This window comes from Chironomus tepperi, unplaced genomic scaffold (genome assembly GCF_022539635.2).
Source record: "Chironomus tepperi strain 1889 unplaced genomic scaffold, CSIRO-AGI_Ctep_v1 contig_424, whole genome shotgun sequence".
In the NCBI taxonomy this organism is placed as follows: Eukaryota; Metazoa; Arthropoda; class Insecta; order Diptera; family Chironomidae; genus Chironomus; species Chironomus tepperi.
This window is the reverse complement of record NW_027226546.1, coordinates 243,292-262,480: the sequence shown is the minus strand read 5'-3', so window position 1 is coordinate 262,480 and position 19,189 is coordinate 243,292. Positions and strand designations below refer to the sequence as shown.

The 19,189-nt window shown below is 32.6% G+C and overlaps 1 protein-coding gene across 2 annotated transcripts in view; it reads right to left on the bottom strand.

Moving 5' to 3' along the window:
• The window catches only part of LOC139097533 (ras-GEF domain-containing family member 1B-like), a 33,780-nt gene extending 17,555 nt beyond the window's left edge, over window positions 1-16,225 (bottom strand). For both annotated transcript variants that reach the window (XM_070649408.1, XM_070649409.1), the window contains exons 1-2: window positions 15,714-16,225; window positions 10,618-11,243 (exon numbers count right to left, since the gene is read on the bottom strand). In XM_070649408.1, coding sequence (XP_070505509.1) covers window positions 10,618-10,800 — 183 coding nt within the window. In that variant the 5' untranslated portion in view covers window positions 10,801-11,243; window positions 15,714-16,225. The remainder of the gene's footprint in view (window positions 1-10,617; window positions 11,244-15,713) is intronic.
• Window positions 16,226-19,189: the final 2,964 nt, after the last annotated feature.

Below are 19,189 nucleotides of genomic sequence, written 5' to 3'. Positions count from 1 at the left end.
AACTTAATAGATATTAATGATATTTTATTGTAATTCTGACAATTTCTTAAATAGAAATAAAATTGAATTTGATCCTCGGGGTTATCCGCTTGTTGCGTAACGCTATTAAGGAGGTGGTTTCTAAATGTCGATTTTCTTGAGTTACGTAATGTATTAGGTGTTGACAACCTGTGTGCCGTATCCAAAAAATATTGGAAATGCCATGAACCGTATGCTATGTACAGTTTTGGTCGAGGCTTACTACCATTCTCTATATTTACATCTTCTTTGTAAGCAAATGTATTGAATTCGTTCGGATTGGATAAGAAGATCGAAAAAGGAACTGACTATATTGTGTCAGCAATTCGAGAAACTGATACAAATCGAGTTTGATGGCGTCAAATGATAAATGTTCGAGACTTCAAATTTTCTTATTTTCGAAACTTTTGTTAACAAATTTATGTGAATTGTGTCTGCGTTGGCTTTGTTAAACAATGCTTTAGTACAGTGGAGGGCAACATGTGTGCCGTCAAAACTATTTGGAAATGTCATGAAATGAATGCCGTGTAAGGTTTTGGTCAAGGCTTGCCACCAAAAGGTACTGCGAATAATTAACGAGTGCCCACCACTGCGCTAGTATTAAACAACAACAAGTCCTAAGTAGCTTAAGTAATTTCCGATTATAAATGTCCAAAGGTAGATTCTATTTATAGTCACAGTAACCAAATATTATTCAAAATATTTTTTTCAAGCAGATTACATCTTCAGCCACAAAAAAAAGGACATTCTATTTGTTATATTTTTAGGATGTCTTTTCTTATTCCGTACGTCAAAGCTATTCCATTCAAATTCATTTAACTCAAAGTCGAAGAAATTTATTTTTAAAGCTTTATAAGGATAGGATTTATATGCATAAATTTTCAAAAGGCACTGAAATGAATTTTTCCAAAATAAGCCTCAAAAAGAGGTTGACCAAGAAATTATTCAAGCTTAAATTTGCTAATAAATTGTTTTGAGTTTCTAGAATATTGTCAAACATATCTCCTTCCTACATCTCCTACATACTTCAAATAGAATCAATTCTTCTGTACGACAAAGACCCAACTGTGATTTACAATTTCAATCATCAGAAATTTTATTAAAAAAATGTCAACCCTGGAGATCAAAACATACTCCTACTCACTTCCGAAAATCATAACATGTCCATTTTCCTGTCTTGACAGGTGATAACAGTAAGAGGAAAAATTTAAAACTATAGTAACGAATGTAACACAACACGGAAAATACTCAAATTACTTTAGGATTGGATGAGAGGAGGAATTAGGATTTTTTGAGATTTAAAATTACAAAAAGTTCAAGATTTAGGTATATAAGATTTAGCATGGCCTTCTTTAGATCGCACTTGAAAAAGGCAATAATCGGTTATCCCTTGTCAATTGTCAAAACCAAATTAGAATTTCGAAAGAGTGCGGGTTTAAACCCGACCTTTAATAGTTTAGTCAGCAGAGCCTCGGAACAATCGATTTAATAGCACTTCGCATCGTGTGAATTGTTAGTCGAAGTGACTCGGTGGCCAAATGGTTAAGTACTTTTATTTTTATTTATTGTCAAATCACCTTGAGATCATGTGTTCGATTCTCAGAAATTTGTCCTTTTTGGAGTCGTATATAGTGGATACAACCTTCTTTTGTAAGCTATACTCATTTAATCAAACGAATGGTTCTGATACTACTTTACTAAGTACAGTGGTCTGGTGCACCCATACTCATTAAAGAATTATTAGGCGCGAAACACTCTAATGTAGCTTTGGATTTGAAGGAACTGAGGATCTAAAGCTTCATTTTGTATGAATATCCATATAAATTAGTGTTGCCCAAACTTATTGCGCAACGGCACACTTTGGTGGAAAGCTTCAACCGAAACCATACGCGACATACGGTTAATGGTAATAGTGTGTCACTGTAAACAGTTTGGACAACACTGATATAAAAGGTTACTAATGTGGAAATCGAAGTTTTCGCGTTTCCTATCATTTTCCTTCAGACACCAAAATCCTTTGCCTTTCTATTCACTCCTAACTACACATCTGAATGGGATATGTTTATGTTTAAGACAGACGAGAGTGCTCATGCTATTGCCAATTTATCTCTTGAGAATCCAATTTCTGTTAGTGATATTTTACTTAACATAGATCTTCTTGGTCCGTATTTTGAGGAGAAAAAGGAGAGAAAAATAGATAATAAGCAATAAAAAAGACCTTTTCAAATAAAAAGGTGACCAAGCTATAAAAGACCAAAATTTTTCAACTCAAAAAAGGACAGTCATAATAGTCAATGGTGTAGAAATTGAAAATGATAATTTCAATAAAAGAGACAGAAAAAATAAAATTTTCAGTCAGGTGTTCATGCACAAAAATTGGTTCCTTTAAGAGAATATTCAAATTGAAATCTGTTTTCTCTCTTTTGTGTTTATTTTTTAACCTACAGGCACAGATCTACACGTGTTTATTGTACTAACAGCAATTCCACGAAGCTGTTCATTTTAAATGCTAAGTGACTAAACAATTTCCATTATATTTCCGCTCAATAAAGAAATCACAACGTGTTTCACATAAAAGCCAAAGATTTATGGCAAATTCTAAACTGTTTTGACTTTTATCACTTTAAGTGCTCATTTTCTTAATGCTGTTTTTTTGTGGAATATTAAGTTTTGGTAGTGACAGAATTAAATTAAATTCTGAGATGTAGATGTAGGACTAGTGTCAAGGAATGTGGTTGTTGTAGATTCAAAATAGATTCTAGTAATCCAAAATAGCTGTATTTTGGACGCAAATCAGAGTTAGCAAGACTACTGTTGAAAATAAGTCCACTATCGTTTAATATTCAAATTATATTTGCAACTGAAATAAGTTGATTTTCCCCTTTTCATAGTTGAAGACCCCTTCATGGAAATATTTTAGTCTGTTTTCTAACTTCAAACAATTAACAGCATCATTCTTATTTACAACTGTAGGAAAATTCCTTAATAATTAAAAAGCAAGCCAGAAATAGAGCAACTTAAAGCCGCCATATGAGAGAAGCCATGAATCACAATTGATCTGTAGGGACAGCGAATTAAGACAGTTAAAAAGCAGTTGTTATATTATCTCCTCAGCAACTCTATTTTGGAGTCGCTTGTTTGGATTTGTTTAGTTTAGACTGCCTAGAGTCCCGCAAACTCTGATAACAACTTCATAATAAGCATACAGTTCAAAAACCATAACCTGTTTCGTCTACTACATAACCTCATCTGAACTCTATACAAATATGATATGCGACATACCATTAATGTCACTAATTCCAGTCCACATCATGTTGATGGACATCTTAATTCCTAAAGATTTCAAATAAAACCATTCTTACAGTTCCTACATAATACCCAATAAGAAAATTAAGGTGACTTTGACAGTAAATTCTTAAGGATATGACATAAAAATTTCATATTCTCAGGCAGCAGAAGAAGGATTTCAAATTTTTTAAGAAGAACTTTTGTCACTTGTCATCCTTTCATATCTTCCTCGAAGACAATAATTAAAGTTTTACGATAACCGCTTGCAGGCAATAAAGTCACCTTATTGTTAGTATCACATCGGTCGGTGTGCGACTCGTGTATCCTTTCCAATTTTCTTTCGTAATACAACAATAGGATTTGATGACTATGCTTAAAACTATTTACGTTAACATTATAAAAGTCATGGATAAAAAAATAAATAAATATAATATAAAACACAGTAAGCGTGCGGACGTTGTGAGTAATGAACAAAATGAATTGGGATGGAAAGTTTCTGGCAATGATGAATGTTATTTCAAGATTGAGGAGGAAAAAAATAAATTGCCCACCAGAGAAAAATGAATTTCTTAGCCTTTTAAGCCTCCTTGTTTTGCTTGCCCTTTTTTTACTCTTTTTTGCGATTGATTTTTATTGTTATTGAGGCAATATTTTTCTCTCAAATAGAAATAAATTCAAGTATTGGTTTTTGAGGCCATCCGTTAGTGATATCCACAAAGGTATGCACAGGATCAGATGAAAGTGTTGTAGATTATTGGATCAAATACAAAGCTAGGTTAAGCAGTCTGAAAAGATCTGGATCTTAATATTATCGTTGAATTCAGGCCATTTTTTTGACCTAAATAGCTTATTAATTACGCAAATTGCAGTGCTTACTGACTGCGAGTTTATATAATCGCTTTGATAGCTGACTGTAAAATGTAATTTACAAAATATTTTCACAATTTCAATTGTTTAAATGATATTTAATTCAAAAACCACATTATTTTTGATGCTAATCAACTCGAAACACGCAGAATATTATTATACGCACTATCCGTATTAAATTAGTCAATTGAATATTACTTAATTCACATTTAATCCACAATTTTTGAAATTAATGATTTTTTTCTATGTTTACTAAAATTTTAGAATCTTCAATGTTCAAAAATTCAAAAACCGTTAGTTTTCAAATATTCAAAAGACATTAAAATTCATTTTTCAAAAAGCTCCTTATTTGAGTATGAAAACTCAAGGGGAAATCTGCTTGGTGCCACAATTGTTAAGGAGACGACATGTCCACCCACATAACCTCCAAATTCTGAACATCACTCGTAAACAACTCTTTTGCATTTCTTCTTTCTATTCCTTGAAAATTTCCTTCTCGTCCATCGTCCTTCCAATTTTTATATCATCTTGCCCCACAACATATTCATACGACATGACAATTTCTCTTCCATACTATCCCTTTTTGATCTTCTTGTTTCCTTTTTGCTTTGTTGAATACGATTGTCATATCATTTTATATAATTAATTCTATATTTGTGTCTATTTCCAACAACAATCTCTTGTATTTGTCTTTGAGGACGTGAAAGGGCTTTCTTTTAAGCAACTCAAATCCTTCTTGTGAGATTTATTTGCTCAACTTAACTTAATTTTTATGAATTTTGTTCGGAAAACATAAAAAATAAGAAAATTAAATTAAAGTTGAGACATAAAATGAAATATGAAAGGGAAATGAGAATCATTACATAAAAATTTTGATGTATAGAACGGCATTTACATTTTTGGAATTAAATGACAATGTCCTTTAGTTAGTTGTAGAGAGGATATAAAGGATAATTGGATGTAATTTATCTGAATAAAGTTTTTAATGTTCTTCAATCTGATAAATTGAGTCCTTAACCTCACATATTTGGATAGCCACTGGAAACTTTTGGATGAAGATTGTTCTCTATTCTATGTTAGAATTCATTTGTTACTGTTTTAAAGTTTTTGTAGCCATTATTCTTGGGAGATTGTTATTAGTTAAGGAAGACAAGATTAGAAAGGCCATTCAAAGAAACTTTATGTATGCAAAAGTATGAGTTGGAAGCAACAACAAAAACACTATGGAACTATTAAAAGACACGATTCTCTCAGGAATTCAACTAACAATCACATAAAGGAGACACAGGAAGATTTAATGAATTTATATGAACTTTGAACTTGGTGTGGCTCTTAATATGATTGTATAATTAAACCTTGTGTTGCTCGAAACAGACTGTTGCTTACTCACTTGATTTAATAGGCTATTTCATACTGGAATAATCAGATAAGTTAGGCTCGATACTCGAATAATCGACGGTCGATGGTCGACTAATCGTAGCCTGTTCCTCTCGGGTTACCTATCTAAGTTTCATTTCAAGATAACTGGATTATTAATATGGTTCATCTTAAGTTGCAGCCGGGTCTGCAGACGAGAGTGCAGTCAAAAAAGCAGACCTGCAGCCTTAGACGAACTATACGGTAAAGCCGAAAACTGCTGGCCTTCGCATCTAAAACACAGACAATGCAGTCCTGTATTGAAAATTTGATCAGATAGTCAACCTATGTAGTTCTAAACTAATTAAAGTATTCCGAGGAACACAAATGAAGAAGAAGAGCTTTCAAAGGTCCTCTAAAGCTCTTTTATCATCACCAACTGTAAGCCGCCTCTATGACATCCAAAAGCCTTAGAAGATTCGTAGAAAAGCCTTCTAAATGTATGCCGCTTGGGTATACACCATTGTGCATCACATTCTGCACGTTTTGCTTTCTCCAACTTTGTACTCTGCATGACCCATGGTATAGCAATGTGTCGCGAATCACACAAACCGAGTCGGAGTGACTAGAACAGCGAAATAGCACCCGAGAATGAATCCAACAAGGCAATCCCTGGGATCGAACCTAGGAGCTTTGAGTAGACTACCCAACTTCCTTACCAACTAGACCAATGTCGCTATTTTTGCTGCTTACGCTCTAGTATAAATTCATTCCAAATTCCTCAAGTGGATTCCTTAAAAAATCCACAAACAAAAAGAAACAAAAGTCAAATGAATCTTATCAATTTCTTAAGTCAATGAAAGCTCCTTCTGACACCACAATCAGTGGGATTTTAAAATCTTAAAATTTTAACAATTTTGAATTCATGTCTCAAACCAGAACTTGTAGGCATTAACATTTTTAACAGTCAATTGTCTTTGCACGTACATTTTTCATCGCTTCCTACACACTTTATACTTGAATTGCTTTAAGAATTTTAAAGACGAAAAAAATGTGAAAATAATCTTAGACACAAGCTTCTTGACTCTGACATGTTGAAATACCAATTTCCGAAGAGTTCTTCTGTCAAAGTGCACTTGAAGACAGATAAACCATAAAATGATTCGTCTACAGCATCTCTTCTTTTGCCTTCAATCATGAGCTAACGAATACAGACAGAAAAAGATGAATAAGATGCTGAGTTCCATATGCACATAATGAGATAACCCGTATCATAGAGTCGGAATTAAGGAAATCCTCTTTATTCATATTTGGTTCGTTCTTATTCAGTCGTTTGTCACATCACATCATGTAAAATGTATCATATTATTAAAGTTATACAGACATGAATATTGTTTCGCTTTTTGTTAAATTTTCTCGATTCATCTTGCTTTATTTCCTTATTTTTTTGAGCTACTTTGTAGAAAATGGAGCTTAATAATACACTTTGTTTGGCTGGATGACTGGTTGTCTGCATAAGGGACAAAATCTCGGCAACCAGACATCGTAGAGAGCTTGGATTTGAAGCATTTGCTTTGTTACATCGAGTTTTTAAGGTTTAGATTAGTCTGGAAGTGCAAAACCATCTCTATGCACGTTAATTAATGATTTTTCATTTAATAAACAACAGAAAAATAATTGAAAGCGTTGCTTTCAATAATTTTTAAATTTTTAGCAACCGTTAAAAAATTTAAATTCTAAAAAACCGTTAAATGATAGAATTATTCAAATTTATCGAAAAATGCAAATTGATTCGCGATTATTATGCCAATTTTTGAATTGAAAGAACAAAACTGCGCTTAAATCCCTCAACAAGGTCGAGTCATTTTTCTTCCATTTTTTATTTCCCATCGTATTCAATTGCTAAAGTCAACACAATAACAGTAAAGAAGGAAACGTTTCTTCATATCCCTTTTCTCTATGCCTTATCTTTTACTCCCTATAATCTAACAATGGTTTAGCTAGCTTTATCTACAGACCATTTGAACTTGCTGCCTATTTATGTATTCAACATAGAGATGATTTTAGAATATAATATAAAATTAGTTGTGAAGGAAATAGAAACAATAGATGTGGAAGAAATAAGGGTATGAATGGAAGGAGTAAGATACATATGGAATTTGTAGAGGTTTTTGTCTCTGTCTCGTGAGATTTCGGAAGTAAGCTTCACAGTGAAAGGATTGCTTTAGTTCTATGACACATTGCATGACATGGCTACATTGGAATTATTTCAATATGTTCACTGGATATGTGATAAATGAGATTTTAAGTGGATTTAATTGTTTAACGTGTTTTTAGAATTTAAAAAAAATTATTTTGAGATGAACAAAATTTGAATTTTTTTTAACGGAAATTCTGGATTCAAAATAATTGATTTAGTTTCTAACGTATTTATGAAATTTAAAAATACTTTCGGAAAAAAGTTTCGATTTTTTAACGGTTTTTGAAATTTTGAATTTTTTTAAACAATTTATGAGACTTTTTGATCAATTCAAAATCAGTTCCTCCCGTACATAAGAATCCCCAAGCATTTAGAAAGAATGAATACATAACCTACAAATGATGCTATTGTTCTTAACACACAGTAACAATGACAATATTTACATTTATTGCAAAGCCAATGGCCCATCGTTCCATTCATACGAAGAAGCTAAATATGTAAGACAATATGTAAAACATAAAAATTGTGATTGAAACGATACGCAAAAGTGACAGGATTGAAAGTTAAAACGTATGCCTTGAAAAAAAAGGTCTTCTTTGTGTTATTCCATCTGTGGCTGTAGATCTGTCCATATGAATGTTTAAATGGACACAAAAAATGGGGGATTATTTCATTTTGACCCATACGATTCTCTTTATAGCATTCTTTACATTCGCATCTTGTCTTATTATTTGATTGTGCTAATTTTATAAATTGTATAGATATGTACGGGTAGTGTGTGTAGGAAAGAATTACAAAAGTACTCGTTCTTATTTAGTTACTTTAGCGCATTTTTGTAAAAGAGATCAGCAATTGATTATTAAGTTATATTCTCGATCTATAAACGGATTTTTGTGATGTGATACTCTTAACGGTTATGAAAAATTCAAAATTTGTTTTGAAAACACTCAATAAACATTAAAAAGCACTTTAAAACATTGAAAAACATTGTAAAACATTGAAAAACATTGTAATATACAGTAAAACACTGAAAAACAATGTTTTTGTTTACAAAAATGAGTTGTTTAACAGTGTTTTAGGCTGTTTTCAGTGTTCTTCAATGCTTTACAGTGTTGTTTAATGTTTTACAGCGTTATTCAATGCTTTTAGATTGTTTTCTGAATAAAATTTTTAATTTATCGTATATTACTGATCTACTGAAGCAAACTAGAGTTCTTTGCGATGTCTTGATGAAGGGTTTTCATAACTTCCAGCCAAACAAAGTGAACATCAAGCTTCATTTTTGGCACAAGCATTCAAAAATACGCTTACAAGCTCTAATGCACAATAATCACAACATATGTGAATTTCATTTCCTCTACCAAAAATTGCTTTTTGGGCAAATTCCAACCGGAAAAATTCGGTATGATCAATTATATGTGTGTGGGTAGTAAAATTTTTTGTTGAAATTAAATTGAGCATAAATATAAAAAATTATTTTGAATTTAATTGGAAGCAAAATTTTTTTGTGTGAATTGAAATGCTGAGAAGATAAAATCATTAATCATTTTTATTAAATTATAAAAAATTTATATATATTAGGCTTAATTTAGATAAAAATGGTGGGGTAATTATATTTGAATTCATAATGGACTTTCTGTCTTCTAATTCTACATGATACATAATCTTTTAACAATAATCTTCTCCATTTAATAAAATAAAGATTTTTTTTTTCACAAGCTGTTCATTCAGAGATTTTTTCATCCTTTATTGTTTTGGTATAGTCTTGCCAAAATTGCTCTACATTGCTCTCGATGAACAGCACATGAAATTTTATATTTCTGTTGATTTTGTATTGGCTTAAGAATTGGAATTAACAATTGGATTTTAAAAGCTTCTGTAATGCATTTTTAAGCTTAATTAAGGGTTTAAGGATTTAATTTAGAAATTAAATTGATTTTAACTTTTTTAAAAAATGAACAATGCAATTCTCGGAATTTCAATGCAATTTGGATTAACTCAGGCTAATTTCTAAAATGGGGTTTGACCATTTTAATATAGATTTTACTCAACCAATACAGCGATTGCTTCAGAAATATTCTAAAAAAGGCAATGGATCACAGTTGAAGTCACAATTAAGCAGTTCAGAGCTTCTGTGGAGTAATTCACCAGGCACTTAGCTCATATTTGGCGTGGTAACTCGAAAGTCGTCGGTTCAAATCCTAGCCGTCATTCACAAATTTAAGCTTATTTAGAAGTTTTCGAGTCTTAAAATGCTTAATTTACGAGAACAAGACTAAGTTGGAGCTCTGGACAACGCTAGACTAAGAAACGAGTCAGAATGTTGAAGTTTAGCAGAAGTAATCGGAACAAAACTTATAAAATTACTTAATGAATGAAATATTGATAGAATGGACCTGAAAGTATCATGTTATGTCAGTTGATAGTTCGAAACGATAGCCTAAGTTGGTCGATAGCTTAACAAGTCGGTTAATTGATCCAAAGTGACTCTGTCATGGTGTAGAATTCGGTTTAAATCCTGATTATCATGCTAATATCCTAGTCCATCATACCAGAGTCAAACCAGCTCATAGCCACATTATTGGTCAATTAACCGATTTGAGCAATTCGAGTAATATGAAATGCATCCTAATATACAAGTCAATTAAAGTAATTAAGTAGCAAGTTAGTAAGACTAATGAGCAATAAAGCATTTAAAATGCTTCAACATTTCACTGTCATTAGCTTGACAGTATTTCCACTATCGATAAAGCTACAACCAATCTTGCAACATTGTATATCCACCCATCCAATAGCTTTACAACCACAACAAAATTGTTTTCCATCAAGCTCTTTTAATCGACGAATCAATTTATGTAAAATAGTGCTAATCACAATAATAATCTCACCTCTTTATCTCGTTCCTTCCATTCACATTCAGCACCATCCGTATCATCATCACTTTTTGCATTTGACTTATCCTTATCGTATTTATTAGATTGACATTTATTTCGCCTTCGTCGACGCTGCGAGATGCAATGAGTGCTGCAAGCAACAATTGAAAGCTTGCTAGCAACATAATAGACAGCCATTAATATTAACAGCCATTCGAAAATGTACAAAACGAGAGTTGTTTGTTTAATGGTATTTTTGAGTACAAAATGCAACGGGAATGTTTAAAGAAGGAAATGGAACAAATTCTCAAACTCTCCCTTCCAGATGATGTTATTGAGCTCTAAACGTATGTCTTGTTATGCTATTAAATATTGTCACACAAGTGACACTGGCATGTATCCAAATAGTTATTATTTGTACACATTCACATACATCACACGCTGTAGTCTTGTCTTAATTGAATTCACTTTGCACTTAATTCTCATTTCAAGACTGTAAATTGCATTTCGGTTAGTTCAGACACAGTTTTTCATCAGTCCTAATTTCATTATAACACTCTTATTTTTTCTTCGTTTCAGTCCGACTGAATGTTCATAGGAACCACATCAATTTATCATGTTTTGCTTTCTTCCTTTACTCTCTGTGGAAAACAATGAAGGAACAATGAGTTTAGAGTTTTGGTAACTTTTGACTGCAGGAGCGCAGTTTATGAGCTGAGCAGAGTTGCAATACAGGCAGCTGTGACAGGCTAAAACCGTACAAATTCTTGGTAAATTGTATGATTTTGTAACAAAAACCAGATAAATTATCAGGAATTTGTAATTTTGTGCCTCTTTTGCAATTCTAGAGCTGAGCTCGAAGTCGACTTGGATTTTGACTTGTACTAAAGTCGATTTTTGTATACAAAATCCGAGTCAACTTTGAATTCTGGTTTTTGAGCAGACAAATTAAATTTAACGGTTTTAAGAAATTTGAAAAATTGCTTTTTTTCAGAGCTCAAATTCGACTTGAATTTTGCTCCCTCTTACTCGTTAAACAATCATGGATCATGGACCAATACTGAGCAACCTTTTATTATTCGCGGCACACCTTGATGGCAAACCCAGCTATGCAAAACAGACATCTGTGATAGGCGAAAACCGTTCAAATTCTTGATAATTTGCAGGGTTTTTCTTAAGAATTTGTACGGTTTTCCCGCCACAGGTGCCTGTTTTGCAACTTTGCCGCAAACTTCGACCAAAACCTTACAACAGTATACGGTTCATGACAATTCCCAATATTTTTGACAGCCCACAGGCTAACAACCACTAAGTTAGACACAATATAGATTGTAGTTCCATATCCCATTCAAAAAATTCACACCATAAAGTTTCTATTGAATTGTACATAGATTTTAACACAGAGGCCAAGCGTAAAGACCAAAAGCACAAGACAATAGATTCTCAAGTTTAGACGAAGTGAGAGATTAATTAATTAAAAAACTTTGCTCCTTTGTTCCTTTTATCTTCCTACTTCTCGCCTTTAAAGTTCCTTTTCTTGATCCATCATGATAAAGTATAATTTGTTTTTTGGTTTTTTTGTGGGGCTGTTTTTGGCGCTTTTTTCTATTAAATTCTAGAAGATTGTTCACGTCAAGTGTTTGTCTGGAGGCATTTTTAGGCACTTCTGGGAAGTCCATTAATTTGGATGAAAATTTTTCCTAACTAAATTAAAAATTTTGTGATTATTTTATTTTCTTAAGGGGAGTTGTGAAGCTATTGGAACTGACGGATGGACATAAATCAGGAATGGGCAACCTGTGTATCGCGGCACCCTAGTTTGCCGCGGCACATTAGTGTGTCGCCAATAATGCTTGAAAATGTTATGAACCGTAAACTGTGTGCGGTTTCAGTCGACGTGAACTTCCAAAGTGTACTACGAAATATACAAAGTTGCACACCCCTGCCACATATTATATAACATACTTTGACGCCCTTTGACATTTTAACATCACAAAAATAGCGAAATTTCATGATTTTTGTGACATTTAATTCATGGAATAACAAAAGTTGTGGATTTACACTTCCAGGCAATATTTTAATGACTTTTAAGCAGATTGCCAGACATTTTCAATTCCACTGATTTCCTCCCATGCATTGCCATGCTTAAAATAATATGTCAACTTAACTTCCAACCTACAAACATCTTTTAATCACAATCAAATATATTATTTCCATAGGATTATATGTGAAAAGGTTACTTCTGTTCCAATTCAATCCAATTTTCGTTCACCAACAATAAATTCTTTTTTTTTGTGTACAATCCTAAAAACACAGTGAGAATCTTGACTAATGCGAAGAAGAGCGAAAGGGTCAATTTATTGAATTTTGGACAGTATGTCAATATGATGATCAGAGATGGTATTTAAAGGGATGAATACAGCTTTCAATTAAATCGATTTTAAAGTCAAAAAGCTTTCATTTTAACCGATTGATTTTAAAGTCAGAAAGTCTGATATTTATAGTTACTTGTAGCTTAAAAATTTAAAAAAATATTTCCATTTTTATGCCCGTTAAAACTTTTTTTGGATTTTGATGTTTTTGACATTTCAAAACGAAAATATAGACTATTTAAACACTTTTAAAGCTTCTTTGTTTACGATTTTGATTTTTTGATTGCTTTTAGGGCTCAAAATTTAGACTTTTTGAGACATAATTGCTTATCATGTTAATTAACAGCAATTGCTTTGATTAGAATCTGTTTATGATATTAAGATTATTGCTTAAAGTAGTGTATTCAACATGTTATGAGCTTCTAAAATGTTAAGAAAATACATAAATTTTGAATTTTCTAAGAAATGTCAACATTTTTAGATTTCTTTTGACATCAAAGTACCGTTACGAGTCCAGACTTAATAATTCGGAAAGCTCAAATGGACAAAGTCTGGCAACCTAATTCTCGAACAGACAAGGAACATGCTTATGAGTATGCTCACAAAATTGGACATGATCAATTAAATTGCTTGAATATTCTCATAATCTAACTCATTTTAGAGAGTATGCTCACTGTCTGTTAGACATTAAATGTGGAAATTCCACCAAATCATCACAATTCTGTCCTTAAACCACATTTTCAATCAATCCAGATCACTAAAAACTTTAAAATCACCAACATTGAATATAAAACTTTAATGTATCAGACATAAAACTTCTGTTTTGAAAGGCAAGATTAACTGTCCAAAAACCATGAAAATGGATATCCCACATATGGATTACAATGTCTTTTTTCCATAAAAAACTACTCTAAAATAAAGAATGAGCTTATAAACTCTTCCATCATCGTCTAGCTTCATGTAAATACTCTTCGTGCTGCTTTATAGTCTTCTAAACCTTTCTGTTGATTTACGACAGCTTTAAGAAGGAAATGAAATTTTTGTGGCATGGAACTTGCTGGTCGAAATCGGAATTTCTGGTAGATTCACATGAGATTCACGGGACAAGTAAGTTTGGCAGGACAAACGGGGCACGCAACTGTGCCGTGACACAAAACTGGAAGGACTCCATGCTGCCACATCCAAGATGCATCCAATAAGAAGCAGACACAGAAATGGACGATGTAAAGCCTAAGCATAGGCAAAATAACCCAAAAGGGGTATAATATGTTGTGGATGCTTGATTAGATTTTTATTCCTTATTTCTTCTAGTTCCTTCACAGACCAAAATATTCACAGACCAAAAAAAAAGCTCTTTCTGCACTTGTGATGATTAATCCGTTTCCTCCAGCCTTTCAATATATCCAACATTTTTTTTCGTGATTTATTTTAATGATCATTAACTGCAAAACATCGTTCATATACATAATTGTATAACATCCACACATCCCCTATGGATACTTATAAAACAAAAAAAGCACAAGTGGGAATAATTGCCTCATCCACTTCTTCATGGAAATTACTTCTTAATTAGCTATCATTGTAATTAATGCTTATTTTTGCTATTCTGTAAACTTCCTCATTTTGCTCTTTTTTTTGGAGTGGGGTCATTTAGGAATGATGTTCATGTCCAGTTTTTAGAAGAGGAAACTAAGCTAAGCGGGGTTTGTAATTTTGTTAAGCTAATTCGTCGATAATTTCAGATGTCCTATAAAGGAGAATCATAAGCGGTCAGTGGTGGCAGGGACGTAGCTTTGGAGGCCGTTGGGACACGGGCCTTCTCCAAAATTAAAAAACCGTTTAATTTGTAAAAAAAAAATTCAAAAATAGTAAAGTTATCTGACTACGCCCTTGGAACAGAGGACAGCAAGGTTAAGTATGTACCCTTGACACATACTCCCAACCTCTCCTTGCAATAGGTTCTGGGGTAAATTTATTTTTTCACTATCCAAAAAGGGTCGAAAAATGTTGTTTTGGTGCCATTAAATGTTACAATATACTCTTTAATCCCAGTGGCTCTAGCTCATTAGGGTTGGTCCTTTACGCATTATGTATATCAGGACAACTTCACGTTTGGGAACGAAGTCCAGCGACTATGTTGAAAAAAACATTAATTTTTGAGGATTTTTGAACCAAAGAGGATATTGTTAAGCGATCTCAACTAGGGCGACAGTCCTAGACTGCTTTTGGAAAAAGACACAAAAACACATATTTGAGCGCCAAAAACTTTGCCACAGACTCCAAAAAATTTTCCAATGCTACTAAATAAATGATATTTACAGCAGAGCAACTCTGGTTTACAGTAGTTTTAGTCAGGTACAAGAGTATAGGAATTAGGTGGACGAGGGGAGAGTAGAAAGCGAAAATAAATTCCCGATTGCTTAGAAATATCTCTAATTTTATAAATTCCACTTAAACTCTCAATCTCCATTGAAATTGTTCCGTCCTCTCCTTCTCATCAAAAAAAAGTTCCAGTTAATACCTCTATGGGTAGTGGACCCAAACAGCATCAAGTGAAAAATTCAAATTTTTTTCCAGAAAAAGACCCCGAAATCAACCGTTAAATAGCCGTCAGGGCACCCTCAATTATTGCCATCAACACAGCAATAGAGGGGCACCCTAACGACTTCATCGTACTGCTCAAAGGAACCATCGACCATAAAAATCCAATTTTCCAACAGACATCACTTATAAACAAACCCTTTATATTTTTTTCTGTAACTTTTTTTTTCACTCATTTACACAAATTTGTTATGTCTGCTTTTGATCTATTTAAGTCAGTCACTTGGAAATTAGCTGTCCATATCAGTGAGAATCACTCCCTTTGATTTATATCTATCATTCATGAATCATGTGTGCGAGAAGTTAATCCGATAATGTCAATATTATACCACATGTCAATGTCATTTATTGTTTTATTATCACTGATTCTTTTGTGCTGCACATCATCAAAAACTTTTTTTTTGTTGATTCCAAAAAAAAAAACTTTTTTTTTACTTCCTTTTTTTGTGTCTGAAACTTTACATTTTTTCCATTGAGACTTAATTAAAAATTGTTTTTATGCCTTTATGTCCTTCCTACTTTTTTTTTCGATTTCCTGTTCGATGGGAATGTGATGTGATAACTGATTGTACAGTATAGACACAATATATATATATGTATTATAATAGTTCCATTGTCCACGGACTAAACCGACTCTTGCGTGCCAACGATATCAGATTTCGTGAAAGACTGACTGTCTTGTCGACATTCATTATCAACAGAACTGTGTACAGAAGAGTTTGTGCTAAAAGTGTGCATGACCCTGCCATTTGACTCTCACGACGCATGAGCAGTTGGAGCTGATTATCGTTTCACTTGTAGACGAATTGAAATTGAAGTACTTTAATATAATTGAGCCTTAAAGTTGCTTGTTCCTCGACATGCACAAGAAAGAAAAGTTTGAAAGCTTTATGTACTTAAATTATTGGGAAATCTGTTTTGGAAACTATATGCTTAATGCGAAATGTTGCGCTCCCCACAGAATTAAGTTTGATTGAAGTATTGAAATAAAATAGAGGAAATAGACGTTAAAGCGATAGCATATAAAATGTCATGAGAATCGGAAGGGAAAGTTTTTTTCCTTTTTTTTCTTTTGTATTATTTACTACCTCAGGGAAATTTTTACTGACGATAATTTTTTTTTGTTTATTTTTTTTTCTTCCTCTAAAGTTGAAGTTGAGGCATGCGAGTGCTATGGCAATTGCTGTACTCAATTTCTTCGTCTTGATAAGGAAAAAGGATTTTTTGTTTGTGCGATTATGCAAGCATTTAATGACATTGAAGAGGTTTATGGTGATAGAGATGTTGGTGAAACTGGCCAAAAACTTGTGGAACTGGCCGAAAACTGGTAAAACTGGCCAAAAAATGATGGAACTGGCCGAAAATTGGTATAACTGGTCGAAAACTGGTGGAACTGGCCGAAAACTGGTGGAACTGGCCGAAAACTGGTGGAACTAGCCGAAAACTGGTGGAACTGGCCGAAAACTGGTGGAACTGGCCGAAAACTGGTGGAACTGGCCGAAAACTGGTAGAACTGGCCAAAGACTGGTAGATCTGGTTGAAAACGGGTCGAACTTGCCGAAGGCTGGTAGAACTGGTTGAAAACGAGTCGAACTGGCCGAAAACGGGTCGAATATTGGTCAAATTTTAATCGATCTGATGAACCAAAATCTTATATCTTAATTTCGTTTCCAAAATCTTTTTAAAAAGCCCGAAATCCGTAAAACGTATCCTGGAGCACTGACCAGATGTCCATCAGAAAATTGAACAGTTTCAACAACTTTTGAACTGAATTTTCCTTCACTATTTTTCCTACAATTTCTGAGCATCTAAACATTCATCCCACAAAACTCTATCACCACCACTGCTATGAAGGTCTTATTATTTTTTAATGAATAAAGCATCGACACAAAAAGCTGTTAATTGAAAGCATTGAAAACTTTAAGGAATTAATTGATGCGCACAAGCTTTTCATTATGTTTTCTTCGTATTGCAAGAAGAAGGATGGAAAAAAGAAAAAATCATTAATCACAAAAATTTCTGTTTTGTTCCACTTTTTCGCTTTGTGGAATAGAATATGCTAGCTAATTATTTAAAAAGATTGACATTTTGTGAAAAATTAATAAATTAATTGATTTTTGAGTAGTTGGAATATTGATGAATTTGGAAAGAAAGTTAGGAAAAAACTTTCAAAAAAGCTGTCAAAATTCAAAAAAGCTTTCAAAAAGTTTAAAATTCAACAAAGCTTACAAATTTTTAAAAAAACACAAAATTCAAAAAAACTCAAATTTTCAAAAAAGCTCAAAATTCAATAAAGCTTTCAAAAAGCTCAAATCTTTGTTTACAATTTAAATTTTTTTGGAGTTTTTCAAATTTTAGCTTTCATGGACACGACTGCTTGTCATGTTATTGATCTTTTGCTAGATTATTGCTCTAAGTTATGCATCCAATACGTATTTAGCTTGTAAAATGTCCAGAAAGTGTTTAAAATTGTGATTTTTCAAAATTTTGTATTCAGGAATTCCAAATTCAAATTTTGTAAAACCGTTAATAGTTGAGAGGAGCTTTTTAAAGTCATGATCCAAGTTTGTTGCCTCGGTACACAAATTGTCAATCTCTGGTTTATATACATCAGTGGTGGGCACACCTTGACTGCAAGCCTCGACTGACTAGTGATCCACAGCACATAGCTTGTCCACCACAGTCTTATGCACATATTTCCATCAATACAATTTCAAATTGAATTCATGTGCAGCACTCAGCAATTGAAATATTTACGATTAGTCTCGTTTACTTTTCAAATGATAAACATTTTCAATTTTCATAATTAGTAAAATTAATCATAAAGTTGCATATAGTTTTTTGCTGATTATGAACAAAGAAATGGAATTTGAATTTCAAAAATTATTCATTATATCTTGTAATTTCATACCAGACGTAATTAATCTAATGATATGAATAGTAAAATTCTTCATTCCAATTTAGATTTGTGGATTTTTTATATCTTTACTATTAAATATTATATCGGTAGGGTAAAAAATGTAATTTTTGGTCACTTTTTTTTTGGTCATTTTTGAAAAAGGCATTTAGAAGCGTTTTCATGCCATGGTTTGTATAGAAGAGTTGTACAAGATCAAAAAATAAGAACTTCTGCATTAAAACTTTTGACTATTGGTCTTCCTGTAGTTTAAAATTTCCAAAAGAAAAAATTGGAAAAATGACCAAAATTTGGCCATTTTTTGTTACAGCCGCTTGCGTTAAAGGACTTGTTTTTCATAAACCAATAAGTACCCAAAAAGTTGCCTTTTATATCTCCTAATCATTCCTCATATTAATTTTTTCAAATGAATGAAGCACTTCTTCACAATTCATCATACAAAATGACCCATTTTCAAATGTAATTTTTGGTCAAAAAAAATGTAATTTTTGGTCACTTTTTTTTCGCAGGATGCATTGAAAATTTGTATGGAAGGAAAAAAAAATGTAATTTTTGGTCACTTTTTACAAAAGTAAGCTATGAAAATTTGTGAATTTTTTTTCCCCTTAATCTTAACTTTTTTGATGCAAATTTAAAGATTTAGGTCTAAATAAAGTGTGATTCAAATTTTATGGATGTAGCTGCAGAGGAAAGGCAT